The sequence below is a fragment of the Heliangelus exortis genome, chromosome 1 (assembly GCF_036169615.1).
Source record: "Heliangelus exortis chromosome 1, bHelExo1.hap1, whole genome shotgun sequence".
NCBI classification, from domain to species: domain Eukaryota; kingdom Metazoa; phylum Chordata; class Aves; order Apodiformes; family Trochilidae; genus Heliangelus; species Heliangelus exortis.
In genome coordinates, this window is record NC_092422.1 from 3732103 (window position 1) to 3745879 (window position 13777).

At 40.1% G+C, this 13777-nt stretch overlaps 1 protein-coding gene across 1 annotated transcript in view; it reads right to left on the bottom strand.

The window, feature by feature from the left end:
* Positions 1–219: 219 nt before the first annotated feature.
* The window catches only part of RSF1 (remodeling and spacing factor 1), a 65432-nt gene continuing 51874 nt past the window's right edge, over positions 220–13777 (bottom strand). Inside the window, exons 12-16 of the mRNA XM_071768955.1 lie at positions 12717–12784; positions 11457–11664; positions 9941–10164; positions 8173–8364; positions 220–6014 (exon numbers count right to left, since the gene is read on the bottom strand). Coding sequence (XP_071625056.1) covers positions 5431–6014; positions 8173–8364; positions 9941–10164; positions 11457–11664; positions 12717–12784 — 1276 coding nt within the window. The 3' untranslated portion in view covers positions 220–5430. The remainder of the gene's footprint in view (positions 6015–8172; positions 8365–9940; positions 10165–11456; positions 11665–12716; positions 12785–13777) is intronic.

Sequence of the window (13777 nt, forward strand, 5' to 3'; positions counted from 1 at the left end):
AGTGCTGCAAAGTGCACAAAGTAACCACCCGAGCAAACACAGCAACTCCACCGTTTGGTTCTCCTTAGTAACCTTTGGGGTTCCACGTAGCAACAGCAGCCAGATGTGCAGACACACCCCTTCATTAGGCACATGTGCCCATTAAGTGCTGTGTCCTCCCCTCTCCTGCTCCTCAGCTCAGGTGTGGGGTGCCAGCATTTACAAAATGATAGTCAAAAATCCAAGTTGTAGGACTTCCTTTTAATTGCAAGTTAAATCTGGAGTCTTTACACCACATAATCAATTATAAAAACTTATCTACTTTAGAGCGTTCTATTCTTTCCCCCAGAAGCTGTACACAAATCCTTTTTAAGTGTCATACTAAGCAATATACATCTTTTGCAATATACAAAATAAGTTAAATTACTCTGAAGTGTTGGGGCAATCAATTCCCAAGCACACGTTCTTGCTGTTTGGAACTATCTCAGTTAGTTAAACCTAAGCCAAAGTAAGAGCCTGGTAAGTGATGCAGGTTTTTCAGAAGTGACAAGTAATCCTCAATAGCCCAATTTTTCAATTGATAAATATTTCTGAAGCTAGAACTCTCTGCTAGGTCTCAGATTGGGCACCCAACTCTAAAGCACCAAAAATTAGTCATATAAAATTTTTCTAACGTGATTATAGACTGGAAAAAAATAAAGATAAGTTCTGTTGGACATTTTATTTTCTGCCTTCCAACATTTTAAGTGAGATTTACTCCCTACCCCAACTGTTATGGAAGAAAAGACTACCAGGAAATGTGGGCTTGATCCTGCAAAGCCTTACTCCAAATAATATCCTGAAACACTTAAGGAATTGCAGAATTGTGCTACTTCAAGTGAACTGCTGGTTTCCCCTGCCATATTCAACACATTTTTTTTTCAGAATGTTACTGTTTTGGCTGAAGATATTTGATCTTTTACATATACATAAATTTAAGGATTTTATATACCAGTGAATTGGAAGCATACACCAAACATAAATACACATCCAGGGTGTGTGCTGCACATTACATCCATAACATAAGCCTGTGAATAGTAGTCACTGCACATGGACCAGAACCAAGTTCCAAGGCCTATATATTGCCATTTTGGTGTAGATGATACAAATCTCTTTGTCAGACCAGTTCTGGGGGCTAGAATTACTGCCACGATTTATTTAAATTACTGTGTACAAAGTGAATTAAAAAAGCAGATGCCATAAAAATTCCTCATTTACTTATCACAAAAGATGTTTGTGAAAATATGGAACTTGAGACAATTATTTGAAAGATCAGACCAGGCTTTTCTATTGAAGAGCATTGAAAACCAAGCTGTAAGTGCAGGAAAACAGAGGTATAAAATGGACACCCTGACAATGAATTATTAAAATTATTAAACAGCTGAAGCATCTGGATACCAATGTAATTCAAATGATAGATATGAAGACAAATCAGAGCAAGTCTACCACTACCATACAATTTTAGTTTTTTTTTTTTTCCCTTGAGGCTCTTCAAGGTCTTTCACCAAGAGTTCAGATACAGCAATTAGGAAACAGAAGGGAACAGAAAACAACCCCAAGTCATTAGCTCCTGCTATATGGAGAGTAACTGAGACACTTGGATCCAAAGATATCTTGGAGGTGATACACTTCATAAATGAGAAACTTAGGGGAAAAAAAGCATATCTCTCTCAAGTGGTGTTAGAACAGAGCAATCTTTTCATTAAAAAAAAAATCTGGAAGATGCAGTGATTTTATAATGTAATTCAACATGTACAAACTATCAAAGACTTGATTGTTCAGCACTAATCTTCCTACAAGATTTCAACACTAAGGTTTTTGTTTTGGTAGTTTGGTGATGTCACTTTCCATTTTAAAATCAAGAATATAGCCCAGTTTACAAGACTCAATTACTAGAAGGCAGCAACTGTGATGAATCTGAGTTCTTAATTCTACCACCCTCCTAATTAAGATTAGTGCACCACATTTATTAATTACAGAGCAGACCTCCTGTGCTCTTTGTGTTGCCAACAGTCACAAGAGCCACGTGCAAGAAAGCAAAAAGCCATCCTTTATCTTGGTGACACAGAACACAAAATCTTGGTCCACTTCTCCACTCAATTTACAGGTCCTTCCCCTCACCAATGCTACTGAAATTGCACACAGAAATCAATTTGCATGGTTCCTAATCAGTTACACTCTGAAGAGTTTACAGTTAAAAAAGGCAAAACTTTGAGAGACAACCTGTGTGGAATAAACAAGAGTTTGTTGGATAAATATTACTGTCAGGCAACAGCTGCTTGCTCTTGTACTTTTAAATCCATTATGATTAAAAAAAAAAAATCCCTGCCCTATTTTCAGTCTGTTTTTCATCATTTGAGCATTCTGTTAGCTCAAATCCACACCTGAAATCACTGCTCAAAGACATTTAACTTCTGATCTCACAATGAATACAGAAGAGTCAGGACATTTCCTGCACATGAACCCTGTGCAGCAGTCAGCTGGCCTCACATCAGAAAGTGGCATCATTCCAAATAGGAGACTGTGTATTTTCCACCAAGCAGGGAGCCTTAGAAAGGAGAGAAATACAAATTTAAACATGTTAAGGCTTCCATTTTATGCATTTTCCTGTTGCACAGCATTCTTACTGATCTACTGGGGGACTCAGGATCTCGGGGGATGAAGCTGTGTCAGATACTAGAGGTGGCTTCTTAACAAGACACAGAAGTTGTTTTTGAAAAGTGATGTATAAAGAGTAAAACTTGGTGACAAGTTGTCACTCTGCATTCTTACAGCTCAGCATTTCTGAGTAAGCTTCAATGGTCCAGTTCTGCTTCCTGGTCACTCCTGCTTTCACATCACTCACTAACTCAGCACTCAACTTATTTTTCCTGGTTGGTACTTTCAGTATTGTAACTCCTTTTTTATTTTCCTACATTCACAACTCCATGCCCATGAAGTATTTAACATCTGGGGTTGACTCTATGTCCTGGTTTCAGCCACGACACTCTACAAGCAAGAATGTTTGCTACAGCACTGATCAGATACAAAAAGGCTCAATCAGGCAGCAAAAAAGATTATGGCACAGCCAAAACAAGAAAGAAACCATTTGTTGCACAATGTTGCTGTATTTTAATCAGACAGTTTGCACTGCAAATATTGAAAATGCTCAGGAATTATTAACATAGGAAAGTGGAAGCCTTATGTTCCTGTTTTAAAACACCAGTATATTAGAAATGTAGAAGCACTACATTTGTGCATCTCCTCGGCAAAGAAAAACACCAGAGTAGCTTAAAATGGTACAGGTGCCTTTTAAGAACTCATTCTAAATTCCTGTGGCTTTTTACTTTTTGTTATCTATTAAGATTGATAAGGAGGAAAAATATTTCTTTAATGAAATTAAGCTCTCATTAAGAAGGAGAATGATTTCTCATTTGTTTAAAAACCCCAAGCTTGCTTAGCACAGCAGATAATGAGTGAGTTCCATCTTTTTGTGGCTCTGATGATTCTAGTTTTTGGTAGCAGGGAATGTGCACTGCTAGAACCCACATGAGTAGGAGCACAGAGATAGAACTCGTGGAGAAAGAGGTGGGGAAACAAAACCAAGACTCTCAAGGCCAGAAGGTAGGTAATTTTTTTATCTGGGTTTTTTAGAGAGGTATTCAGTAATGGCCTAATGCCAGTTTCATTACAAGAAAACAGAAGTGCTTAATGACTGATTAGTAAATACAATATAATGGAAGGGGATTGGGTGGGGCAGGAAAGGAGAACTCACTCCTCAGTGGCAGCAGCAGTTTTGGTGCAGCCATTGCCGGCAATGGACATAAACACCAGTCAAAAATCCAAATCTCAGAGCAAAAGGATTCATAGATGTGACCTTTTTGGATTTCAATGTTTGGCAGATCTGTTTGAGCTGTCTGTGTGCTACAACACATGGAAATGCTACGGCCTGCATCTTAATTCAGAGTGAAGAGAAAACTGAATGCTACCCAAACCAAATTTCAGCTCTATTATGTGCCCCATGTTACGGGTTGTTGGGTTGGTTTTTTTTTTTTTTCAACTTTTGTTGGCTTTTTTTTCCTTTAATAAAAGCACATATCACTTCATGCTCACTCTAAAGTTGATGAGATGTCTTGCATTTTCTCTCAGAAATACTGCCTTCTTGAAACCTGTTGGTCACATGACAATTATTAAAATGTATTTTAAGAAAATCCTAAGGGCCAAAGGCCAACACTACATTCAAAACCTGCTAATACATCCAGGCAGATAAGTAAAATCAAAACAAAAACACACACAAACCCCAAACAGAAAACCTCCAAAAGGAAAACTGTTCCATTTGTTTACTTCAATTTGAAGTAGATATTAAGGACACGAATGGACCAGTCACGGTTTACTTGAAAATGCCTCAATCCTCTGATGCACTGTCATTCTGTGGTCAATGCTGTTTGCACCAACACATTTCATTCAGAAATACTCCAAAAGGTGGTGAAACTCGAGTGGCCGGGCAGCTACTGCAGGGTTCTTTTGTCTGTAAAAGTTTGCAGCACGTCAGGATGCCATCCAGCTCACAGACTCAACTTCACAGCCATACGTCCTCCCACCAGACACCGTGCATCAAAGACCATCTGGTGAGCCAGGCAGGAGATAGCTTTACAAATTCATGGCTATCGTATTTCAGCTGTCAAAAACTTCATTACAGTACACTTTACTGTACAAACACTTTAAAGGATGTTTATTAGGAAAGTCTGCAAGTCATAATGGATAGTAGAGTTCTTGTTTATGGTACCTTCTTGGCCTCTATTAATTCTGTTTGCCTCCAGTATTAAAATCAAACTGCTTCCATGAAGGTGATTACTAAAATGAGCTATGGTATGTTAACCTACAACTCACAAAATGCGACAGTACAGACATTAATTTTTTTTTTTTTTTAACTGTCTGTTAAGTTGTAATCTAAGTTGTGAACATTTAAATATAATATATATCTCATATGAAAAAGCTAAAGCACAAGTGCTTCTGCACGCCTCCCCCCCAACCCCTTGAGCCAAACCCACCCCAGTTCTGGTTTGGGCCCCGACCGATTTGGAATGCATTCTTAGGCCACCCATTTCCACAAATTTGTATGCACTCAGGAAATATAAAGTCAAAAATATACAAATCTCTTGTTGTTATAAGGTTTTTGTGAGTGAAATTACCCAGGACCATGGACTTGGAAGGAGAAAGAAGGGAGGGAGGGGGTAAGAGGGAATTTACAGCAATTCATCTTCAAAGTTCAAAACTGGTCACTTCACAGAAAGACTGCAGGGACTGGTGAAATTCTTGCTTCTAAAAAGTGATACTGTAGTGGAGAATTTTCTAGGAAAAATAAAACAGCTTTTAATAACTGGCCCGCTGGTATGAGCTACCGTGGAATAAATTAGCACAAAAATGGAAGTCTTATAACTGTTCACTGTTACAGACGTAATCAACAAGGTCAGTCACTCTCAAGAGTTCATCTTCATCTTCCTCCGGCCCCACCGCCTCCTGCCCGCTCCCCGTCCCGTTGGGCGCCAGGCTGGCGCTGGCCGTGCTGTCCTTGGGGGCCTGGCTCTTCTCGCTCGGTTTGCCGATCAAGTTCTCGATGGTTTTCCCTGGGCTCTGTCCGTTGGTGGAAGGCAAATCCACCAGGCTGTAGTCCAAAGGGCTCTCGACTTTCCCTACGTTATCAAAGTCATCTTCCTCGTCGCTCTCTATCCGGTAGCAGTGCTTCTTGCTGTTGTCTGCAGGAGGTGGTGGTGGTGGTGCTGGCAGTTTCTCCGCCGGGTTCTCCGCCGCGGCGCCGGCGTTTTCGCCGTTGTCTTCGTCGTCCGTCTCGATCCGGTTCAGGCGTTTGCGGACGGGTCTGCCTTCCTCTTCCTCCTCTTCCTCCTCCTCTCCTTCCTCCTCGGAGTAGTCGTCCGTGCTTCGCCGACGCTTGCGAATCAATCGCTTCGACTCCTTTGTGGATTCCTCGTCTTCAGAGTTCTTCGAGGTGTAGCTCTCTGCAACAAGCAGCAGACTTAAAGCCATTAGCAAATCCAAGAGCAACCACAGTCACCACACGGTTTTGTTTTTCACTTTTCACACCCGTTAAAAAAAACACCCCTCACACACACTGTCATCTCCTTCCCCAGGATCCCTGGCCACGCCAAAGCACTTGCTTTCTTTTAGCTTCTTAAATAAACTGCTCCAATAGAGGGAAAACAACAGTTTATTGATACTCTTGATTCCAATCTGAGGCTTTAGAGGCTGATGAGTTCCTTCCTTAAAGAACTCCATGCCAGGAAGAACACAACTGTATCTCTAACCTCACAGCTCCTGCTTTACACCCTTCCAGAAACTAAAAGCCCAAATAATGGCTGCCCTATTATTAAAAGATACACACACACAAGTGTACTACTCCCTCAGTACTCCCAAACTATATACAACTTCTTCCAAAGTATATGAAAACAGCTTAAATGTCACCTCAAATTTGTTGCCCTTTATTGAGAGGCTTTTATTTTTTAGTAACTAGAATATTGCCTGGAGTCTGACAGCCTTTACACTGACACTTGATGGCTCAGGTGAGAAGACACTGAAAAATCAAATGGCAAACACAGTTTTCTATCTCCTGGTGATTTCCATTAAAAAATGCAATGTGAATTGTCATTTTAAAGGGGACTTTTTAATGTAGGTTCAAGCTGGTCAAGACTCTGTCAGAGTTCCTGTATTTTTAACATTTTTTGCATTTCCCATAAGGCTGTTACAGATTTTATAACACACCATGGGAACCATACCAGGGCACTGGAACAGTACTAAGTGGTGCTGATTTTAATATGCAAAAAGCCAATATCAGGAACACCTGAGGAAAATGTTTTTTATGGAGAAAAGAAACCATCAGCCAGTCACTATTTAAAGTCACAGTAAAAAACTGCCACCACATAGAGACTGTCAGCAGAGAGCCCATGCATGGTACTTCTGGGAACAGACTGCACAGAAAGGTGAAGGTTTCTAGGTGCTACACAGCTGCATTACACATTTGCTTCCCTTCATCCAAGAGGATCCTCTAACACTCTGTAAATTCAGGCCAACTCTTCCAAAACTTACCTACAAGCCAGAGGCACATTGCTGGTTTTCTGAGGCAGTCTGACATCCATTGCAACCCAAACTGCTCAGTGTCTCCAAAAGCCAAACCTAAGGTCTCATAAGGTGGGTGCTCAAGAATGCAAAGCACCCAGAGTCACTGGTGGCTTTTGTAAAAAGCTAATTTTCCATCAAAACACACACCAGTTGTTGTGGTGTGACCGATGTTACTGAGATTCCTCTGCACTTATCACAACTCCTTCAAACAGAGATGGAATGAGTCGTTCTGGAATGAGTCCAGAGAAGGGCCAGGAGGATGATCAGAGGGCTGGAGCACCTCTGCTGTGAAGACAGACTGGGAGAGTTGGGGTTGTTCACTCTGGAGAGGAAAAGGCTCTGAGAAGACCTTATTTTGGCCTTCCAGTATCTGAAGGGGGCTACAAGAAAGCTGGGGAGGAACTTTTTAGGATGTCAATAGTGATAGGACATGGGGGAATGGATACAAACTAGAGGAGGGGAGATTTAGATTGGAAGTTAGGAAGAAGTTCTTCACCATGAGGGTGGTGAGACCCTGGCACAGGTTGCCCAGAGAGGTGGTGGAAGCCCCATCCCTGGAAGTTTTTAAGGCCAGGCTGGATGGGGCTCTGAGCAACCTGATCTGGTGGGAGGTGTCCCTGCCCATGGCAGTGGGGTTTGGAACTGGATCATCTTAAAGGTCCCTTCCAACCCTGAAAATTCTATGATTCAATGAGTCTTAACCACCAGCACAAATACAATCAGGGCTCCAGAAGCAATACCCTTTCTCTTTAAAGACTCATGGTGGAACATGTGGAACAGTTACATCAGTGGCTATTTTGGAATCCCAGCACTCCATGCCAGCCACAATAAATTCAGACCTGGAAATCAGGATTAGGGACACCAATGACTTTGAGTGCGTCATGAAGTACCAGGCAGGCTGTATCAGAGGGAAACAATTTCTGAGAAACATCAAGAAACTCTAGAAAGAATATTCTTGGAAATCTCTGAATTATTTATAGTTTCTCTTTCTCTCATGCTGACATGCACCAGCCCCAGCAGGTTGTGGAGTGTTTATTTTACCTTCACTATCTGAAGTGGAGAGCCTGCGTTTATGAACTCTTCTCAACTCCTTCCCATATCGGACACTTTTCTGGGAGCCATCACTTTCTGAATCTTCCTTGTAATTAACTTGTCTCTTCTGATTCCTTCTTGATCTTCTCCTCCTCGTTTCCAGGTAATCATCATCACTGTAATCTGAGTAATCACCACTCTCTGTACAGAAAAAAGAGTCACATGTGTTATTCCACTAAAGCAAAATTGCACAATTCAGAAAAGCTTTAGACCAGCACCACTCAAACCATGTGCTTTGTCATCACAGGAGAGTCTTGACCACCACACCTCATCATCCTGACCCATTCCAGACTCATGCATCTCTTCCCCCATCCATCACAAGTGTAGAATTGCTTCATTTTTTGTAACTTCTCACAAATGCTTTTCCTGTCTCTCTCAAACTCCTCTAGCAGAAGATTTCCTCCCAAGGCTTTTGTTCCCTCATCTCTAGTGGTGCCAAAGATTCCTCCTCAGCAATTCCTGACAGTTGAAAAAACCTTACTGAATGGAGTTGATGCACTTTATCACTGACATTGGAAAATACTCTGGTTTTTAAATTTAAATAGAATCATATCAAAGAATTGCTCAGGCTGGAAAAGACCTTTAAGATCATTGAGTCCAACCTTGTCCTAACCCTGTTACCCTATTTCTGATGACCCAAATGAATTGTATTCTAATACTTTTAAAAATAGGTGGATGAAAAAAGTCACTGACAAGATAAAACTCCAGGTAAAGTCTCACTTGATCATAAGTTCACTTAAAACATGAACTGCATAGAAGAAACTTACCATCACTCACAGATCTTCCTGCACCATTCTATAGTGTCTGGTGTCTTTAAGAATTAGATTTATTTACACCAGCTGAAAACAGCCTTGAATCAACCTTAGCTGCTTTTTCACTAAGCTGTGCCAGATCAATTATCCCAAGGTACATTTCTGTATGTGTCACATACTGGTCCTAAGTTAGTGATTGCCATGAGTCACAGATCAAAGGGACCTCCTCTTTACTTGCTAAAATAATAGAGAAAGAATCAGAGCAAGTTAACAAGAACAACCACCTTCAGAAACTCCATCTCTGGAGACTCAAAATAAAGCCACTCACAGGGTACCTTATTTCCTTAGCTCAAAATAGGCTCAAAGCAGGATCCTGAGGGACAATAATGGGGGTAAAAGAGAAAAACACAGTTAAGGCTTTGCTCTTAGATATCTATGAAATCAGCTAATTTTATCACAGATTTGTGTCCACCAGGAAACAAACAGTTGCTCCTGTGCATTAGAGAACAGATGAGCCATCTCAGACTTCTGCCAGTGTCTTCATTGATACCAGCATACAAAATTAGTGCAATGATGCATTCAGGAGATGGAGGCAACTAATTTAAGTGCACAGAGCTATCTTCATCTGTCCATGCACAAAACCTTCCTTCTGCAAACCAATACTTCAGAGCAACTCACTCCAACACGTTAATCATCTACATTGTAGAGAGACAGACATAACACTGGAAAGGTAACACACAGCTGCAAGAAGTTAACACTCCAGTGTGCTTCAAATGCCAAGAACCCACTACTCAATACCAGTTTCCTGCAGAATATTCACAAGTAGCAAACTTTACAGCAAAGATGACACCTGACTCGACCAAAACTAGTAAACAAATTAGTGTAGTCATGACAGCAAGCTGAGACTTCCACTCTTACTCTCTCCAGCACAGGTATTGAATGTATCTAAGGCTTCCTACACTCACCAGACTCTCTGCTTGAATTGTCCTCAGAATCTTCATCTTCATCATCTTCAGAATATTTTTTCTTGACAGTTTTCCTTCGTAACCGTCTGCTTTGCCTCATGGGCCTGGCGAGGTGTCTCCTGGATATGCGGGCACAGAACTCTGAGTCACTGTCTTCATTGGATGGTGGATCATCCTCACTTTCATCCAGATTTTCCTCTGATATAACAAACTCATCCTGAGATCTGTTCACAGAGAGACCACAGACAACAGAGGCAGATGTTGGGAACAAAGGACTGAAGCAGTACTTGTATTCTGAGACACTGAGCACTGAAGGTACCTGATCACTTCCATTTGGCTGCCAGATGGATGGAAATTCCAGTAGAACATCCAGAAGGAGTTCAGCAGAGGATGAAAATGCATGAGCACACTTTAACAGATCAATGCACTATTGATTCAGTGAGACTTCTGCAAGCTACACTCATTGATTGGAAATTTCCAGCTGATTTAGCCCAACTATTCAAAGTGCCACTGAAATGTCCTCAGCATGGTTACAGGTGAAAAACAAAGCTCCAAACCTGCAGCTATGCTGGATAGATAATCCATACACTTAGTAAACTGACTCAGTGACTGATGTAAAGCTTTAAATGTTGATGGTAAACAGCCTAAACCTCATGCTCCATTATGTTTCTTCATTAAGGCATAAAGAATGTCTAAAATTACTAGTAAATTTTTAACATGAGGAATTCCCCAGACTGAATGGTACAAAATTCCATGGAAAGTGTTTCAGTTAGCCAGAGCCACACTCATTTAGCATGTAAAGCTCCACATGACACATACTTGTTTTCTACAGTATAAACCACTTCTTTGGCATTTCTCAAACTCTCTCCTAAGAGAGCAGAAATCAAGAATTTCAGAACCTGCATTTCAAGCTCACAGAATGATAAAATCATATAGAGAGAATGGTTTGGGCTGGAAGAAACATCATCTACTTCCAACCACCCATCCACCCTGGCCCAGAATACTCCCAAGGATGGTGCAGCCATGATCTTGCTGGGCAAACTGGTGAGACTGACTGGTCTGTAGCTCTGCATGACCAACATGGGGACATTTAAGTGCACAATTTCTTCCAATTTCTCAATGACAATCAGGCCCAATGAAAATCCCTCAAAGCAGGACATATTTTCAAAAGGGAACAACCACCCTCATTTTATCTTCATCACTGTTAAGGATTTCTGCTGGACACTCAAACCATTCAGAAAACTGAGCCTGTCTGTCTCCTTTACTAAAAGAAATCTCCACAGTGTGCCCTCCAACATATCAGTAACACTTCCAGAACAGATTTTGCTTAAAATACACAGTGAATGACTTCAACTCACAGACCCTTGCACAATTTTTCAGTACAACATCACTCCCCTGGGCTTTGAGGACTTTCTCTGGCACTGCACAGTCCTAACGATCATTTCATGGGCGGGGCAGAGTCACAGAAGTTTGCAGCACTCTGTGACTTGTGGAGGGAGATAAATTGCAGACTTACCCATCACTGATCTTGAACTCATCCTCACTCTCTTCTTCATCCAGGTTGCTGTCACTATCCAAGTCGTTCAGTCGCCGTCGTTTCTTGCGTCGTGCTGCAGCAGCCCTTTGTGGCCGCTTGTTTTCTTTCCTTTCTTCTTCTAGGATTGTAGAAATGTCTTTGCCACGGTGACCTGTGATATTAGACATGTCTTTGCCTCTGCCAATGCCTGGATTCAGTGAGAGAAAGGGAAAAAAAGAGCAAGTCTATTTTTCGTTTAACTTTAGATGTATTTTTCTTCCATCGCTCAAGCTTCAGTTTATTTTCTCTAAAGCAGAATATTTTTTGACTGTCTGGAGTCTTCTTCCTGACACACAAGCTGTAGTCACCTGGAAATACTGAGGTCCAAGCAGAAAACAATGTCCTTCCTGATACTCAACCCATGTGATTACCAACACCTTTGAGTAGGGCAGCTACCAGCAAACACATCTGCTTCACAATGCTGAATATTCTTCTTGGGAGATAATTATTTAAACTGCTGTTTGGACAAGAACTGAAGTTTCTGACAAGGTGCTTTTACTGATGAGACTGAGCTGTGTTTACCATACAGGTCTTGTCACACAGACAAGACACCACCACTAACTCCTGAAAACAGGTGACTTCATGGACATTCCACAGGCCAAACAACTGAGGGAGAACTTTTTGCCATTTCATGGCAAGTTAAGGTGATGCAGAAGCACAAATCCATCCATATCTCTCAGATAATGTTAAAGATCTCTCTTTTTATCCCCTATGGTGCCTTAACAGGCAAGAAGGAACATTATTACACTTTATCTATGTTCAGTTGAGAAGTGTTTCTAGATCTGGATTGATATTTTTAAGATGACTTTGTAGATCCAGTCTTTAGAGGGTCCAACTGCAGACCAATTGATGTGCCAAATACTTTAGGTGACAAATGACAATAGAGCTGGCTGTCATTCCAGTCTCAAACCCCAAACTTAGCAAATTAATTTTAACAGTTTTCTTGTCAAGCTTAATCCATTGCATTCATATATCAGAACATATAGAAATAGAACTGAACTATCAAGAATAAATACTTCTTGGCATTTTCTGTCATTCCCAGGGGTAGTTATTACTTTGGTTCCAAAACCACAGAAGTAAAAACTGCAGATGACAAAGTTGAAGTGAGAGGATTGTATTTGTTGTGTCTCAGATCAAAATAAATTTAGCTTCAATCTCATCACCATTGTAATGAAGAAGAAAATAACACCAGTAACATACCTCCTCCATCAGCTTCCTTGATATCATCTTCAATTGCCTCATCAATTGCTTCATCAAATTCATCAAACCTAAAAGTAAGAGCTTTCATTTACCACTTGGAAGTGAACTCTAATTACAATTATATATAATTATATATATGAAAACCATACTTTCATATATATATGAAAACATACTTTGAAATCTAAAACTGCTCTAGAAATCCCACTGCAGAGACAATGGCCTGGATATGTAATAAAGTAACAAAGACAACAGCCTGGATTGATGATAAAATAGCCATTTTTTTAACAGTGTTTCTTTTTTTCTACCTGCTAGCAGGTAATTTATTATTTGCCTGTCTGTCTTACTACAGATTTATGTGAACAGAAATACACTTCCCTTTCACATGACATACCACTGAATTTAACAACATAATCTGAAAATTCTTTAGGATGGTATCAGTGGCATTTTGCACTCAGAGTATTTATTAGTCATTTTTCCACAGCTTTTATTAGCTGACATACATACTCCCAATCTGCAAAACAGACTTTCTGAAAAGCACCTACTAAACTCCAAGTAAAATTATTCATCCTGTCTAAATTTTCCATGAAAACTTCTTTCAGATAAGATTTCTCCTCTTAAAGCTTATGGTAATTATATTTGTATTATCTACACCTTAAGCTGAACAGATAAAACTGTAATTATACACAGATAAGGTATAATATAATGTTACATAGCTAACAGGACAAAAAAAGCAAAATATTTGAGTATGTTTGTCCTGCAGCAGCTTTTATAAAACTGCATAAATCTCTGCATAGTGAGTAATTCATTTAAAGGGAAGAACAAACTAAAGAAAAGGATCCAGTCCTATTACACAGATAACTTTAATTTGTTTCTTCAGTTTTGAATTTAAATTCCATAAAAACATATAGTGTTACCTGTATCCCCAAAGAGTTGACTTGATATACAACATGCAAAAGTACAAATTTCATTGAATACATAAACCCTTTTTTTTAAGATGCAAGCTTTTCTTCTCATTTTTAGAAAAAGAGTATTTTATTTGGTTTTAGATACAAACAACTATT